Genomic DNA, 17,031 nt, shown 5'->3' on the forward strand with positions numbered 1-17,031 from the left:
AACTGCCCCATACATAAGGTTTGCTGTGTAGACCAATGAGCAAGCAGTAAGAGAACATAACCCTGTTTATTTGCACCAGCAAGATGGAAAATAGTTTATTTTTTATTGCCCAGATTTCTCATGTAAACTTGTATTCACTTTTCTTTTCATAGCGATTCTGTGGTGTACTGGAGAGAGACAGCCTCAGGGATGTTAATGTGACGGGGATTGCAGGAGAGTGGCTGGATGTTCTGGTGGAAAATATGGGGAGGATCAATTTTGGGGCAGATGTGAATGAATTCAAGGTAAAGAGAATGACATCACTTTCCTGAACACTCGACTGAAAAGGAAGCACATTTATTGTCCTTTTTAATAGCCGTGTGTGGATAGCAGTCCATGTATTTTTTATGGCGCATCAACGTTTATTTTTATTTTTTTTATTTTTTCGTTCTAGGGTTTGGTGGGAAACCTGACTCTGGGGGGAGACATCCTCAGACATTGGGTGGTGTACTCGCTCGATATAGATGGCCCGATCGCAGCAGGCTGGCCGCACGTCTCAGATAATCACATTTGGATGAATGCAAATTTGCAGAACAGAAGTGGTCCGACCTTCTACAGCGGAACGTTTCAAATCAGTGCAGTGGGGGACACGTTCCTAAAACTTCCCAAATGGACAAAGGTGAAAAAAAAAAAAACAGCCTCTGATCAGAAATATGATCTTTTTGCTAAATATACTGTAGATCACTCCTGCGGTTTAGGGAAAGAGAACTGTGCAGCATAGAAAATTCTATTAATTTTCCATATCCAAAGACAAAACATAGAGCATAGCGCAAAAAAAAAAAACGAAAAATGTAGTAAAAGTACAACTTACAGTTCACCCTCAGCAGAGAATTAGTATGCATATGATGGCCCTGTATATTTTTCAAGTCTGACATAACAGAGCAGATTCACACTGTTGCTTTGCAGCAATTTGCATGTTATGTCAATGAACATTATGCATGCTTGTGTGATGTGGTGCCATTCATTCCAAACGACACCCGATGCTCACAGCGATACACAGTAAAGCACTTCAACATCTTGACGAGCTGCATAGATGAAATCAGTGCAAGCTTTTTTTTTTTTTGTTGTGCGGGGATGTTTAGATGTAGGTACATGCCAAAGATGTAGCACATGATGTGGTTCATCTTGCACATGCAATAGACTCCAAAAAGAGTCTTGTTCCTAAAGATTTGCAAGATCTCAGTTTAGGAATGAGATCTCCATGGAAGGTACTGGTGCTGTAGGCATCCTCGGGGATATCTGTGAGGCCCTGGGCACGCCAGAAATTTGGAACACACAAAAAGGTAAAAAAAAAAAAAGAAAAAATATTTTGTTAAACAAAGGACAGTTGGGCGATTTCACATAATTAGGCAGAGCTGCATTCTGATGTGAAATTTAGTGAAAGATTTGCTTTAATGTGATTGGGTTGTCAAAACGTGCCAAAACGCAAAAAAAGGGGACCACTTTTAGTAAAGCGATGCACTACAATGCATCTTAACGCACTATGCAGTTAAGGGGTTTAAAGCGGAGGTCCACCCTAAAATGGACCTCCGCTCATCGGAATCCCCCCCCCCCCCCTCCGGCGCCACAATCGGCACCTTTCAGGGGGGAGGGGGGTGCAGTTACCTGGATAATCCAGGTAACTGCACCCACTTCCGGGCTAGCTCTCTGCGGAAAGGGGCGTACGTTACGCCCCTTTCCGCAAGCGCCCGCCCCCTTCAGCAAGTGCCCCGCTGCCTGCTGGGAAACACACAGCTCCCAGAGGCAGCGGGGACCGTCCTGATTGCGCCGCGCGGCTCGCGCATGCGCAGTAGGGAACCGGGAAATGAAGCCGAAAGGCTCCATTTCCTGATTCCCATACCCAAGATGGCGGCGGCAGGACCTGACAGACGAGCGAGCGATCGGCTTCGGGTGCCGACATCGCGGGCGCGCTGGACAGGTAAGTGTCACTATTTAAAAGTCAGCAGCTGCAGTATTTGTAGCTGCTGGCTTTTAAAAAAAAAAAAAACACGCGGAGTCCCGGTGGACTCCCGCTTTAAGCTTGTTTTCTATGTCCAATTTACTACAAGGCCAATCATGGTACCGTTATCTATTGTTATGCCCATGCTAGAAATCCACTTATTGTTTGTATGTTGTATTCTCATTGGCTTATTATTTTTCCTGCAGGGCCAGGTTTGGATAAACGGCTTCAACATTGGGAGATACTGGCCTGCTCGAGGGCCACAGATTACCCTGTATGTACCCAGCAATATTCTGAGCCTGTCGCAACCGAATCGCATCACCATACTGGAACTAGAACATGCTCCAGACTGGCCCACGGCCATCTTTCTGGACCGACCCATCCTGAACGGCACTTTACCAGGAAGATGAGATTCTGCCATTCCCATCTACTGAGGTTCATCGTCAATCTTCAACAGCACAAAATATAATTTTATTATAACGTCACATCAAAGTCTGAACCCTTGCTTCAAGGCGTTTTTGTTCATAGTTGGACAGCCAAGATCTGTGGCCAGGGAAAGAAATATCCTGGGATGGTCTATGCTGTTCTGCCAATTCGGTTATAAGATATAAAAAGTTTCTGGTTCATAATCAAAAAGTGTTAAGCCTGGTAGAACCAGAAATGGGCAAGCTGTGGTCCTCTGGGATCCAGAGGACTACAAGTCCAAACAGGCTGCAGCTTTGGTATTGCTAGGACTTGTTTGCTAAGAGTTTAAAGGCCACAGGTTGATCAGATTTGACCCAGAGGTGCACAGTGCCAACAACCATCTCTGCTAATGGCGGGCAATGATCATGTAAATAATAAAATTAATTATATTCTAAACGACTCTGTGTAAGGCAGATATTGTATCCTTAAAGAACTTGTAAATCTTGTGATCCCCAGCTGTATTGAGCAACAGCTTTTAATGTACATATATGTTCACCATAAGACTAACATTCCAGCTGCCTATTGTTAGGGTGGGGGGCTTCCACAAGATTATTTATGCAGTACATATACATGGCAACATGCTGGTTATCCACTGGGGTCTTGGTTTTGATTCTCTCTCTCTCTCCCCCCCCCCCCCCCCCCCCAATTCATTATGAATGGAGTCTGTATGTTCTGCCTTTGTGGGGGTGTCACAAACTGGTGTCTGAATAAGCTTACATTTTTATGCAGAAGAAAAGGGCTGATAATGACAAACTAATAAATAGGACACCAACAACACTAAATCCACACACGGCACAAATCAAATATGACAAGCTTGTATGTATATGTACTGAGTTGGAAAGAATACATTTAAAAAAAAAAAAAGTTGATCTGCAAGTACAATACCAATATTTAATGGCTGTAGCCAAAGAATAAAGCTAAACTTAAGGCAAGCTGGCAAATCAACCGATTTATCTGCCACAGGATTTTGTAAATCTGTGCAGTCAGTTTAGTAATCCCAGTACCCAGACCAAATAGACTTCAATCTGGACCTCAAATGCAGCACCAGTATAAGTTGGTCAGGATCACTCATTAAAAAACAAAACAAAGAATCTGCCCAGTGTGGAGCAGCAGCATTCTAATAAGGTAATCACTCTGTTCTGTCGTCCCCTCAGTCAGCACAAGTGCATTGCAGCTGGGTTCACATTGCAACGATGCAGGAACGCTGCGAATCCGCTGCGTTTTCCCGCATCGCATGCCTCCCGGGGGCAGTTCACACTGCCCTAGGCGAACGGCTGGGAGTGTCAGTGAAACGTTAATGACACCCCCAGATCAGTTTGCATATCGCAGTGCAATCTGCAAACTCTGACAGGAATCGGATCGCATGGTGTGAACACCCATGCGATCGGATTCTGCTGCGGACCAAAAAAAGAGCCATGTGTGAGTTTGGGCCGGAATGCGATGCCATAATATCTGTATGGCTGAACTCGCATCGCACAGAGATCGGATGTGATTTGCACTGCAGTGCGGTGGGAATCACATCCGATTCTCATCACCGCTGCAATGTGAACCCAGCCTCTCAGGGCTTTCCTTGTGCATTATAAGTGCTGCTGTGAAAGGAAGAACACAGAAAGAAAAATTCAGTTCCTTAAACTAGTTTGATTTAAAATTTAATGCTTATTATTGAATTTAAAACCAACTTATTTTTGTGTGTGCGGTAATTGCAAAAATAAAAACTATATATGGTACAGCAACAGGTTTACTTAAAACCCAACTCCAGTTCCCCCAGTCCCCCCACCACCAATTTCGAGCTCCCTCTTTTTTTTTGGTATATCATTCTTTCATGTGTCTTCTGTCTGGCTACATCACAGGTTATTTTAGGCAGATTACATTCATTTTGCAGAAAATGGCACTGCATAATGACACTGCACCAATCCCTGCAGCGATCTTCCATGATCCTGTGGTGTGTTTGATCATTTAACCCCAGGGGGTGGGTTCCTAAAGCGCTGGAATAATTTAGCCCTAGAAAAGAATCAGTGCTAGATCCCAGATTGGCGAGTCTGTGGGGTACAATGGTGGAGATAGGGCGAGAATTTGCAGTGGGAGCTGTTTTTTGTACAGGCATCGCATTTTTCTTTTTCTTTCTCTTTTTTTGAAAATGTTCCTCAGCTGCACATACTTCCCCTTGCATTTGTCCACCGTGCTTCGTTGAGCTGCTAAAAGACAAGAAAATGCCCCATACCTTTGGGTAGGTGTCTCAGATATGGGCGGTGGGTAGACCGTCCTTAGCCTAGCGTTCAGAGGGATTCCACTTTATGCTCCATTAGTGGTGATAAAAAAAAAAAAGGTAGGTGCATGGGGGGGGATGGCGGTTTTTCACAGCATGTTTAATTTAACAAAAAAAGCGTGCCAAAGCTCAACTAATCCTCCAAAATAATATTTTGGTGGAAATCCATATTGCCCACAAGGTAACAACCACAGAAGGATGTCACCCTAAGTGGCTTTAGTAGGATCATCCGATAGCTCAGTAAAGGATAAAAAAAATAAAATCTCTCAAAATATGTAATAAATATTTATTCAGTAGCTGCTGTTGGCTAAAATTGTGATGGATAACAAGAAATTCTACACGTAGAAATTCAACGGTCTCAAAGTCCAGGCATTTGGAACCCCTGCAGTGCCAGGACTTCTCTTGTGGTCCCCCACATGGCACTGTGCACCCATACTCTTACTTTCAGGACATCGCTATTAGCACGGGAAGGTCACAAAGTTCCTCGAGTGCTCCAGAGGTCTGATATAAAAGGAAATCTTTGTTTCTTAAGCTGACAGCACTTCCAATATTCTTATTCATTGATTTTTTTTTTTTTTTTTTTTTTTACTTAGAAAATCTTGTTGTACCTGCCCCCGTGATTTGAATCCAGGAATGGAAGACTCCTTCAGCATAGTAGTAATGACATGAGGAGGAGTGACCACACAGGGATCCAATTTCTATGTATGTGTATATGTACATGTATGTTTACAGGGTCCTTATTAAGAGTTTTTCTTTTCTATTGGAAAGAGTTGCTGTGTTCTTAATACAAGCCGTGCCTAGAGGATTTCTCATAATAGAGTTCCTTCATAAAATTCATAAGCAGTTATTTTGATTGGTCTGAGCACTAAAATCTCCTACAGTTGTTGGGCAATATACAAATTATGAACTGTATAAAGACTTTGGGTCCTCTGTTGATGGTCCTAACAAGATCCATCTTTAGGGATGAGGTAAGTACTGGCTGCAGCAGTGATCCTGTGTTGTATCTCACAGTTCATGGACACACCATCTCTCCTTGGTAGATGACGAGTAGTTACTTCTGAGATTTGCTGGACTGGCTCCGGCGATGTTCCTGTAAACAGCGAGTAGAACAGAAGGAGAAATCGAGGTATTCAAAAGGCACTTTTCCTAAAAGAGACTCTCCGCATAGCCAGCATCTCCTGCAAAGAAAAAAATAAAAATAAATCAAAAGGTCAGGTGCATGCTGGAAGCTAGAATGTATATCCTAGTGTGATACCATAAAAACCATTATAGAACATCGCAGAACTGAATTCTCAGAGACAAGTACAGTGGTAAAAGGTACTCATGAAATTCATATTCTGTTAATACTATGAACTGTAGATAAAGATTTCACATTTCCGTGTTCACTCAGCAATTAAAGTGGTAGTATATTCTGTTGAAGAAAAAAAAAAAAAAGGACAAAAAGGTACAATAAAGCAAACCTTAAAACACAGGTTTGTTGTTTTTACCTGTAGTAGGGCCCAGAATCAACACCCTACCTACAATATCCTACAAAAACCTGCATTATCCTACGTAAAACATATGAACACCAACAGTAAAGTAAAAAATGCTTTTTTTTTTTTTTTTTTTTTAAACCCATCTAAAATACACTGACCCTGGTTTTGAGTATGACCTTTGACACTAACCTAGATGAAACCTTCATTTAGCTATTTTATCTTTATCTGTTTACATTTTTCTTCTCTAGTAAGGGAAAAAAGATAAAAGGCACATTATATGATACATTGTAAGTATACAATGTATCTTTTTCTTCATTCAACAGGAGGAAAAATAAAATAAATAATAATAAAGAAAAAAAAAAAAAAACACAACACACCAGGGCAGGTTATACAGCGACTGATCACTGATAGCTAATCACAGTGATCAGGAACGGCCCACCCAGCTCCTGATCATTAGTAGGAGACTCCGTAACTGTGACAGCTCAGTCTGTGCAGCACACTTTCAGGAAAAACATATATGTGGCCCCACGAATAAGGACCTTCCATAAGGCAGCATATGTGCTTCAATAAAAGAGGTTTGACATAACCAAAAGCCCCATACACACTTCTGCTGATTTTTTCCTTCAGATTTACCAAAACCATATAATATGAGGTCAAACCTTAAGTGTTTCAATGTGTATGCAATCAGGCAGGCCCTTGCACTACATGGTTTTGGTAAATCTGAAGGAAGAAAAAAAATCTGCAGAAAATTTGATAGTGTGTGTGGGGCTTTAGTCTATCCCAGCAAAAGAAAAAAAAGAAGCAGCAGGCTGAATGGACCATTTGCGTCTTTTTCTGCAATCGCTCCTCTGGGTTTCTGTATTCTAACACAAGAGGATCGGTCCACCAAAATAATGAGGTTTCAATTTTTGACAGATGCTGAAGAGTTTAAACATCTGGACAGTTTCTTATATTTTTCCGAGAATTTGGTGGGGAGCTACGGATTGTTGGGTTCACTGGTCTGCACACTTACTGTGGTCATTATGAGGGGCTCTTACTCTCCCTGTGGGATTTCGTTCTTTAGTTTTAATATTTATATATTATGGAGAATGTAACAGGAGGAGCAGGAACAGAAAGGTTGAAGAGAACACGCAAATCTCCCAGGTGTGCAGGAACAAAATCAGAATTATGGCAGAGAGAGATCTTGCTGATGGAGAATCTAAAACTACAATTGTTGCAGAATGGTTGACATAAGATATCAGAAGCACCGATGATGGAGATTTAGGCTGCATTCACATGTCAGCATTTTGAATGATGGGCAGAATGACAAATCGCGGGACTCGCATTTGAGATGCCATTCATTTCAATGACAACTCATATCATGGTGCGGGTCTGCCACGACTGTCGCGCGATAAATCTTGCTGCAATCGCAGGAAGCATGTCTCCCAAAAAAAAAGTTCAGGTGCTACTTTTGGGGTGGCATGCTTCCCGCAATGCGGGTCACCATGATTGCAGCACAATTTATCTCGTGGCAGACCCGCACTGCGATTTGAGGGGGTTATTCAAATTAATGCCATCTCAAATGCGAGTCCCGCGATTTGCCATTCACACATCGACGCTTTCAAATCGCAGGCAGATTCAAACACTGAAGTGTGAATGCAGCCCAACTAAAAATGGAGCACACAAAAAGAAGAGTGCAAAATCTGGTGCAGATGTGCATGGTAGCCAATCACCTTCTAACTTCAGCTTCTTCAATTAAAGGTGTTGTAAAGCTTTGTTTTTTATTTTTTAAATAGGTTCCTTTAAGCTAGTGCATTGTTGGTTCACTTACCTTTTCCTTCAATTTCCCTTCTAAATGTTTCTTTGTCTGAATTTTTCACTTTCTGTTTCTCCTCAGTAAACTTCACACCATCATCCGAGCGGTGTTTAGTCAGCCAGAACAGCTTACTGAGGAGGAACAGGAAGTGAGAAATTCAGACAAAGAAAAAAAAAAGAAAAAAAAAACATTTTAGAAGGAAAAGGTAAGTGAACCAACAATGCACTAGCTTAAAGGAACCCATTTAGAAAATAAAAAACAAACCTTTACAACCCCTTTAAGCTTTAACAATAAAGCTTGGAAGCTGATTGGTTTCTATGCAGAGCTGCACCAGATTTTGCACACCCAATCTTTGAAAATAAAGGACTCTCTGGGGGTTATTCACTGAGTCAGCAGACTTGATAGATTTGTATTGTGACAATGAGCGGTAACGAGAAACTAGCACTACACAGCAGGAAAGAGCCAGGGGTAAAGGAGGAGCAAAGATGGCTGCCTCCATGTACATATAATTACAAACAATACATAGAAAAAAGTAAAAAAAAAAAAATGATAGCATGCGTCAATAAAATGATACGCAAATCAGCACAGGTTCACACTATAGCGATCACAGACATCGCATGTGATTTGCAGCCACAACGCAGGTGCCAATTACATGCAATGTTTATGCGATGAGAGCCATACAGTTTTATGGTTGAACTTGCATTGGATTTGCAGGAAAAAAAAAAAGAAGGAAGGAAGGAAGGTGCAGGGACTTTATTTCCCCCTGCACTGGAATCGGATGGCATGGGTGTTCTCATCCATGCAATCCGATGTCTGTCCGAATACACAGTTCGCACTGCGATCTGTGAATCGATCAGGGGGTGTCATTTACAATGTATTGACACCCGCAGCAGTTTGCAGAGGGCAGTGTGAACTGCCTGTGGGAGAGATGTGATGTGGGAACCGGCGCTGGAATCACGCTGGTTCCCGCATCGCTACAGTGTGAACCCGGGCTCAAGCTAGAACCCCTCCTCTTATAGTCTCAGCTAGGTGTCAACAATCCTTACCTCCCATAACCCCCAGCGGTCTCTTTGCTCAGGCTGAGCTGAGCAGCCAATCTACGTTCTGCAGCCAGAGCTCTCTGTAAAGAAAACAGAAGGATGTCAAAGACTGAAAACTCCAAAAAGACAAATCCTAGAAGTTCTGGACCTTTAATACATATTATTTCAATAGAACAGAACAAATCATTCAACGAAGCAAGAATCCCCTTCAGTAGATAGTCATGTGATTCAAAAAGACAACCAAAAGCACCAAACTAAATGATGCAAGAGTTCAAGTCATTAACAATTCACAATATAATCAAAGCCACTAATGCGTTTTGGGGGCCAACACGCTTCCCCCTTCATCAGGGCTAGGAATCACCAGACTGATTTATTTTCGATTTCTTAACTTGTAAGATATTCATGAATGTTTCCCCAATATTAGTAGCTGCATTTAACACAATTCAGCCTGGTTAAAAAATCCACTAAAATTGGTTATAAAAAGGTAAGATTATTTTTACGAAACAAAAAAAATAATTATATATAAAATGTCCTGGTAATTATATCGCAGCCAGCTTGATATGGGGGCACTTGCAAAAGAGGAGCGGGCGCACTGGTGGGGTCCCCAGAGGAGGCACTAAGGGGCCGCTCCTCTTTTGCAAGTGCCCCCATATCAAGCTGGCTGCGATATAATTACCAGGACATTTTTACCTTAAAGAGGAGTTCCCCTTAAAAAAAATAAAAATTAAAAGTCAGCAGCTACAAATACTGCAGCTGCTGTCTTTTATAAACATGAGTTCTTTTTATTGAAAAAAAAGGAGGTACGGTACATACAGAAAAACAAATGCGGTCTACATTGAATCATATAATGTGCACAGGTACACTCATCACACACAATGTATATACGCGTTTCACATAGATCGTCAAGTCAGTACATGGTATGGAATGGTTACCGGATCCAGATCATCTCCTCCAGAAATCCACCCACCCCTCCCCTTCCCCTTCCCGTCCCCACCCGCCCATACTCAACGCTTCTGCTAAGTCTCATCAAATAGTACCAAACAGTACTCCGCAAGGGGCAGATTAAGTTATGCATGTTGCAGGGTTTTTAAGCCACCTGTCCCAGATCTTCTCATATTTGGAAGGGCATCCCCTGTGGAGGTATATAAGTTTCTTAAAAGGCAAGACACCATTGATGTCCCCAATCCATTGGGAGACCGTGGGAGGGTCAGATCTCATCCAAACTCTAGCAATCATTTTCCTAGCAGAGAATAGGGTTTCATGTAAAAATATTTTAGTGTATTTGTTCACAGCCGTGTCTGGGAAAATACCCAAGAGACACAGCTTCGGCTGAAATGTAATTGGGGAGCCCATCGTATCATGGAGAAACCTCACCACCTGAGACCAATACGCTTGAATTTTAGGACATTCCCAGAGAAGATGAAAAAAGGTGCCAGACGCACACGCACACATAGGGCAAGTGCCAGGGCACGCGCGCCTGTACCTGGAGACCGTAAGCGGCGTGAGGTACGCTTTGTGCGTTATAAAAATTTGAGTTAACCTGTCAGAAAGTTTGGGCGAAACTAATTTACAGGTTTCCAGCGCATCACTCCATTCATCATCGGTGATAGGCCCCAACTCCCCCACCCACCGATTCTTAAGGGAGAAAGCAGCTACAGTCATGGAAGGGAGTGATAACATAGCGTAAAATTGTGAAATTAATTTTTTGGGGTCTGGGTTTTTAATTGCCACCATCAATGGATTAGGGGGTACAGATGGGTCACCCATGGGGAATTGGGCATGGTAGGCATGTCGAATCTGCAAATATCTGTAATAAAAGTGATTCGGGAGCCCGTATTCTGCCTGTAGGGCAGAGAAGGGTTTCAGCTTGCCATCAGTAAGCATGTGAGACATGTAAAACATGCCCTTCCCGCACCATAATCCACTATCCACTATCCGTCTGAATTCTGGAAGGCACCAATTATGCCATATGGGGGTGTATTCATGCAGGGACGGAAGGCACAACTTCAGAGAGGCAATTCGCCACACCCTCCTGTAATGGTAAAGAAGAGATGTGGCAGACTCCCCCCCCCCCGGCCCCCCAACAATCGCCACCATCGGGTCTGAGGTAGGCCCGATCCATGACGGGCACAAGAAGTGCAAAAACCTGTCTTTGTCTGTTTTATCTATATGGAACATTTGCGACAACTGAGAAGCTATATAATAGATATTAAAGTCCGGCATTGCCAGTCCCGCTAGGTCAGTGGGTAGGTGTAACTTTTGCCATGCTAGTTTGTGCCTACTGTTACCCCACACAAAGGGTTTCAAGAGGGCCTCTATCACCTTAAAATGTTTAAGAGCCAGATAGACGGGGGAGTGCCAAAGCATGTACAAAATTTTACGAAGGAGAACCATCTTGATCAGATTTGTACGCCCCATGACCCCCAAGGGAAGGCGTGCCCAAAGCTGCGTCTTTTGTTTAATCAGGTCAAGCAAAGGAGTTATGTTAAGTTTAATATAATCTGACGGGGATCTGGAAGTCATAATGCCAAGATACTTAAGCGTGTCCACCCTCTGCAAAGGAAGCAGAGCTCTGTCTCTGGGGGGCGGGAAACTGTCCAGGGGCAAAATCTGTGACTTGTCCCAGTTAATTTTAAGACCCGAAAACTTGCCAAAGTCCTCTATCAGTGTCAAAGCAAGGGGGAGTGATTGAGTCGAGTCGTTCAGGTACAGTAGGGTATCATCAGCATAAGTGCTGATCTTCTCCACCATCCCACCCCTACACAAACCCACTATGCCCACGTGGTCACGGATTGCGATAGCCAATGGCTCCGCCGCCAAAGCATATAGCAAGGGCGACAGGGGGCACCCCTGTCTAGTCCCTCTAGACAGAGGAAACTGCCCCGAGGGCCATCCATTCGCCAAGACCTTTGCCACCGGGTTCTGATAAAGCAGTTGGATCCACCTAATAAATTTAGGCCCTATACCGTACCGAGCCAAACAAGTCCATAGATATCCCCACTCAACAGAATCAAAAGCCTTGGCGGTGTCCAAGGCGACTATTATCCTAGAACCAGGATCGTCATGGGGGGTCTGGAGATTGATAAACAGTCTGCGGAGGTTAAACGACGTGTTTCTACTGGGCATGAATCCCGCTTGATCCGCATGGATCAGCGAGAGGATTACTTTATTGAGTCGGATGGCAAGAATCTTAGCAAGTATCTTAACATCTACCTGCAAGAGGGAAATAGGGCGATAAGATTCCGGGAGGTGCGGGTCCTTTCCAGGTTTAGGGATTAACACAATAGTCGCCTCCGTCATAGACATTGGAAGTTCGGCGTGCTGAAATATGGACTCATAGATTGCTAGCAGCTTAGGGGCCAGTAATTCTATGTAAGTAGAGTAAAATTCTATCGGTAAGCCATCTGAGCCCGGGGCCTTGGACGACGGGAATGTAGCAATAGCTGAAATTATTTCGTCCCGAGTCAGAGGTGCCTCCAACCCAGAGACCTGTTCCTCAGTCAATTGGGGAAACTGCAGTCCATTCAAGAAAGATTCCATCAGGGAGGGATCGGCCAAGGCAGTAGAGGTGTACAGAGAGATAAAGAAGTCGCGAAACATCTGCGTGACCCGTATAGGATCAGTCTCAAGTGCACCCTGTGGCGAGCGGAGGGAGATCACCACAGGAGGTCTCTCCTCGCCATGAACTAAATAAGCCAATAGCCTCCCCGCTCGCTCACCATGCTCAAACGACCTCTGCCTGAGAAAGAACTGCTTCTGTTTAGATTTTTCATAGAGCAATAGGTCAAGTGTTCTAGAGCATAGCCTAAGACTATCTGCCTTTTCTGCCGAAGGGTCACGCATAAAATCCTGTTCAATTGTCTGAAGAGCATGTGTTGCCTCAGCTACATTAGCAGCAGAAGATCGCTTTACCCGGTTAATTTGGGCCTGCAAGGTCATTCTAGCATGAAGTTTAAAAGCCTCCCAAACTACATACGGTCTGGCCGAGCCCTCATTAGTCTCAAAAAAAGCCTGCCATCCCGATTCAAGGTCCCCATCGTCAGGAAGGAGAGTTAGCCAGAAGGGCTTAAGGCGCCAAGTCGTCAGGGGGTGGGTATGCCGTATGGAGAGCGTCGCCCAGTAGGGGCAGTGGTCAGAGAGCGATCTGGGGTGTAGGCCCACGTCAGCAAGTCTAGACAGGAGGGATGTAGAGAAGAGTATAAGGTCTATACGGGACATAGAGTGATGAGTAGCAGAGAAACATGTGAAAACGCGTTGTGTTGGATGCTTAGTTCGCCACGAGTCCATCAGGTGGAAATCGCGGAGAAGTCTGGCAAATCTGGTCAGAGAGGGGCTCGGGGTGCCTCGAGAGGGGTCCGCCATCCTATCCAGGGACCTGTCTAACACATTATTAAAGTTCCCCATCCACACCACGGAGGCAGCGGGGTGAAGAGCCATATAATTAAATCCCTCAGACAGCACACCAAACTGGAATGGTGGGGGCACATAAAAAGCCATTATAAGAAACATATCCCCATGCAGTTTTGCCTTAAGAAATACAAATCTACCCAAGGGGTCAATGACCGAATCCTGGAGCTCAAAGTGTGTGTGTTTAGCTATCAGAAGGGAGACAACCCGGGAGTGGGTGGTATGAACAGAATGGTATCCCCAGCCTATCCAAGGACGTCGGAACGCCCTAAGCATAGAACCCTCAGCATGTGTTTCCACTAAGGCCACCACATCTGCTTTCATCTTTTTGAGCTGCCCGAAAACAGTTGACCGTTTAATAGGGTCCCCCAATCCCCTCACGTTCCATGTAAGAAATTTCAGTGCGGCCATGGGTGCTTATCAATCAACGGTGAGACTCCAGGAGACAGATCAACCCACAAGGACAGAGCAACCAAGACCCGCCCCCCCGGAATAAAGGAGGGCCCCACCCCCCCTGCCAGACATACATTGTACCATAGAAGACAATCATAGTAAAACTCAAAAAAAACTCGTTTATCCCATAAAAACCATACATCCCCCCTCCCCGCCCTGCACTGGCCCCAATTAGTGCGGGCATTGACCCCAAACTGCCAACAGGGCATAAACAATGTCCAACTCGGAAAGGAACAACACCGCAACTGGGAATCACCCATAGAAACAAAAGAAGGGAAAAACAGGGCGTTATGCTGGTCATTCCACTCCGAGAGGTGCACAGTAAAACTTTGGGCGAAACTTCGCTGTATCATGTGACACTATAGGACTGTGCTCACAGAGCATAGTGAGCTTGCTGGTTAGTTGGTCCCCTCCGCCGGCCAGGAGGGCGCAGAAAAATACATTTCTATAATAAGTAGTAAAAGAACCAAAGTTAAAGTTTCAACACAGACATTGATAAGGGTAGCCTTAGTACACAGTGAGATAACACAGGGCTCCGCAGGAAGCCAGGGTCTTCTTCCATCCAAGCCGTCAGGCAAGGCAACTAAAACCGCCCCAATACCATCCTGCATAGGACACCAGATCAAAGTCAGGAGTTCCAGCCCATACGGGGTGGGGGGCCCTGCCCCCATTCTCTTAGGCAGCAGTATTATCCTGTGAAAGGTGTGTTTAGGCGGACAGGGGCCCCATCACAACACGTCCGGTCCAGCCATGCGTGCGCGCCAATGAGAATGTTAAGTCGCATGAAACAAAACGGATACAGTCAGCATCACAACATTATAGGTCTGGAAATAGTGTGTCTAGTAAAAAGAACTGACAGGCCATGGCATAGGTAGTAAGAAGGTGGATAGACACGGCCCCAATCCAGGGAAACAAATACAGTCAGAAGTGTGTAGGTGGGAGAAAAAAAAAAAAAAAGGGGGTGCATTTTCAGCTGTGCACATATACTCATCTGCCAGCATCCCGGCGCTCCAGCCACGATAGCACTGTCTCAGGATCCTCAAAAAAGTGGGCCCGGTCCGCGCCTTCCACACGCAAACGAGCAGGAAATAACATGGCATACTTTATATTCTTGATGCGCAGGCGTCTTTTCACTTCCATAAAACTTTTGCGTTTTTTCTGAACTTCAGAGGAGAAATCAGGGAAAACTGCTACGGTTTTGTTTTCAAAAGGGATATTCCCCTTCTCCCTGCCGAGCCGAAGAATGGTGTCTCTATCCCTAAAATTTAGGAATTTAGCAATAAAAGTGCGGGGAGGCACCCCCGGGGGGGGAGGCTTGCCTGACAGCCTGTGTGCGCGTTCCACCGTGAACATGGGGGAGAATGAGTCCCTTCCATATGTATCGACAAGTAACTTTTCCAAATAAGTTGGGGGGTCTCTGCCCTCCACCCCCTCAGGTAGGCCTATGAAACGCAGGTTACATCTGCGAATCCTGTTCTCAATGTCATCCTGCTTCTGAAGGATTTGATGTACTTGGTGCTGCATGGCCTCTGAGGAGATCTGCAGGGGGGGGAGGGAGTCTTCTACATTACTCAAGCGGGTTTCAACTTCAGTGACCCTCTCCCTAAGCTTCTGGAAGTCTTGCCGAACCAGCGATATATCTACCTTTACCTCCTCAATCCTGGCTGTGAGGTTAGTCTGGCAGTTCGTTACCGCTTCCTGGCAGGCCGTAATGGCATCGAGGAGCCTGTTCGTGTCTGCGCTCCGCGTGTCCTCCTCCCCCTGTATGGCGGCGCCATCTTGGTCTGCGGGGCCTGGTCCTTCATGCCTGAATTGTGACAGTCTGGCGGCCGCTGCGCTGTTCCGCTTCTTCGGCGACATGTGCCCCGCGGTAGTCCGGTCAGCGGAGCGATCAGAGCGGAGAAAAAAAAAGCAATCTGCGTCTCAGGATAGATGTTAAGGATATGCGGCCGGCGGAGCTCAGCTCACATGCGTCCTATCTCATGCCGCTCCAGGCCACGCCCCCGCAGCTGCTGTCTTTTAATAAATCAGACACTTTCCTGTCCCAGGGTCCAGCGATGCGGGGGAACGAAGCCCCGCTAGTTCCCCCCTCAGCTCGGTGGCGCCGGCATTCTAACTGTGGGCACCCTCTGCGCATGATGACTGACAGGAGGGAGGAGGCAGAGCTGAGCCCTTCCTGCACAGAGGGGAAGTGATGTCACCAGCCCAGGCACTGAAGGAAGCAGACTACGAGGGACCCCCTAGCAACAGGCATTTAGAGGTAAGTTTAAAAAAAAAATTATTTTTTTTAGGAATTTTGATGATTTTTTTTTTTTTTTTTATGTGCAACACCACTTTAACCCCATTCCCGCCGAGCGTACGCAGATGTGCGTACTCGTCTTCCGGGGGATATACCGGGATGATGCCCGCACCTGCAGGCATCATCCTGGTACCGTTTTTTTACAGCGGGCGATTGGCTTTCCAGCCATAACAACCGAAGCGGCTAAAAGACGTCCCCCCCTCCCGCCGCCGTTACCGGTGCTCCCGATTCGCAATCCGACGCCTCCGGCTGCTGGGGAGGAACTGGAACGAAGCCGTAAGCGTTCCAGTCTCCTCATAGTAAACACGGAAGTGACGTAATTTCCCGTTTACTCGGCTGCCAATGGCGCCGGTTTTAAAAAGATATACGGTATTCAGAATCACCATCTGCGATCTGAATACTTTAAAGTGTAAAGGAGGGGTGGGGGGTCTTGTAGACCCCCAATCCCTCCATAAAGAGTACCTGTCACCACCTATTACTGTCACAAGGGATGTTTACATTCCTTGTGACAGCAATAAAAGTGATCAAATTTTTATTTATTTTTTAAAACAATTTATTCATTTTCAAATGAATAAAATAAAAAATAAAATAATTTTTTTTAAAGCGCCCGCCATCCCCGCGAAGCAAAGAAAACGCATACGGAAGTCGCGCTCGCATATGTAAACGGTGTTCAAATCGCACATGTGAGGTATCGCCGCGATCGTCAGAGCGAGAGCAATAATTCTAGCACTAGACCTCCTCTGTAACGCTAACCGTAAAAAAAAATTAAAGCGTCGCCTATTGAGATTTTTAGGTACCGTACTTTGTCGTCAATCCTCGAGTGCGTGCAATTATAAAGTGTGACATGTTTGGT

General features: G+C 45.1%; 2 protein-coding genes across 4 annotated transcripts in view; one reads left to right on the forward strand and one right to left on the reverse strand.

Annotated features, from left to right (window-relative positions):
* Positions 1-2,842, forward strand: part of GLB1L (galactosidase beta 1 like) — a 45,654-nt gene extending 42,812 nt beyond the window's left edge. For both annotated transcript variants that reach the window (XM_077447860.1, XM_077447859.1), the window contains 3 exons: positions 153-284; positions 434-658; positions 2,185-2,842. In XM_077447860.1, coding sequence (XP_077303986.1) covers positions 153-284; positions 434-658; positions 2,185-2,388 — 561 coding nt within the window. In that variant the 3' untranslated portion in view covers positions 2,389-2,842. The remainder of the gene's footprint in view (positions 1-152; positions 285-433; positions 659-2,184) is intronic.
* Positions 2,843-4,981: 2,139 nt separating this feature from the next.
* The window catches only part of ANKZF1 (ankyrin repeat and zinc finger peptidyl tRNA hydrolase 1), a 56,259-nt gene continuing 44,209 nt past the window's right edge, over positions 4,982-17,031 (reverse strand). For both annotated transcript variants that reach the window (XM_077447857.1, XM_077447858.1), the window contains exons 15-16: positions 9,026-9,099; positions 4,982-5,887 (exon numbers count right to left, since the gene is read on the reverse strand). In XM_077447857.1, coding sequence (XP_077303983.1) covers positions 5,761-5,887; positions 9,026-9,099 — 201 coding nt within the window. In that variant the 3' untranslated portion in view covers positions 4,982-5,760. The remainder of the gene's footprint in view (positions 5,888-9,025; positions 9,100-17,031) is intronic.

This window comes from Lithobates pipiens, unplaced genomic scaffold (genome assembly GCF_037356315.1).
Source record: "Lithobates pipiens isolate NorthernLeopardFrog02 unplaced genomic scaffold, aLitPip1_a1.2 Scaffold_22, whole genome shotgun sequence".
NCBI lineage: Eukaryota > Metazoa > Chordata > Amphibia > Anura > Ranidae > Lithobates > Lithobates pipiens.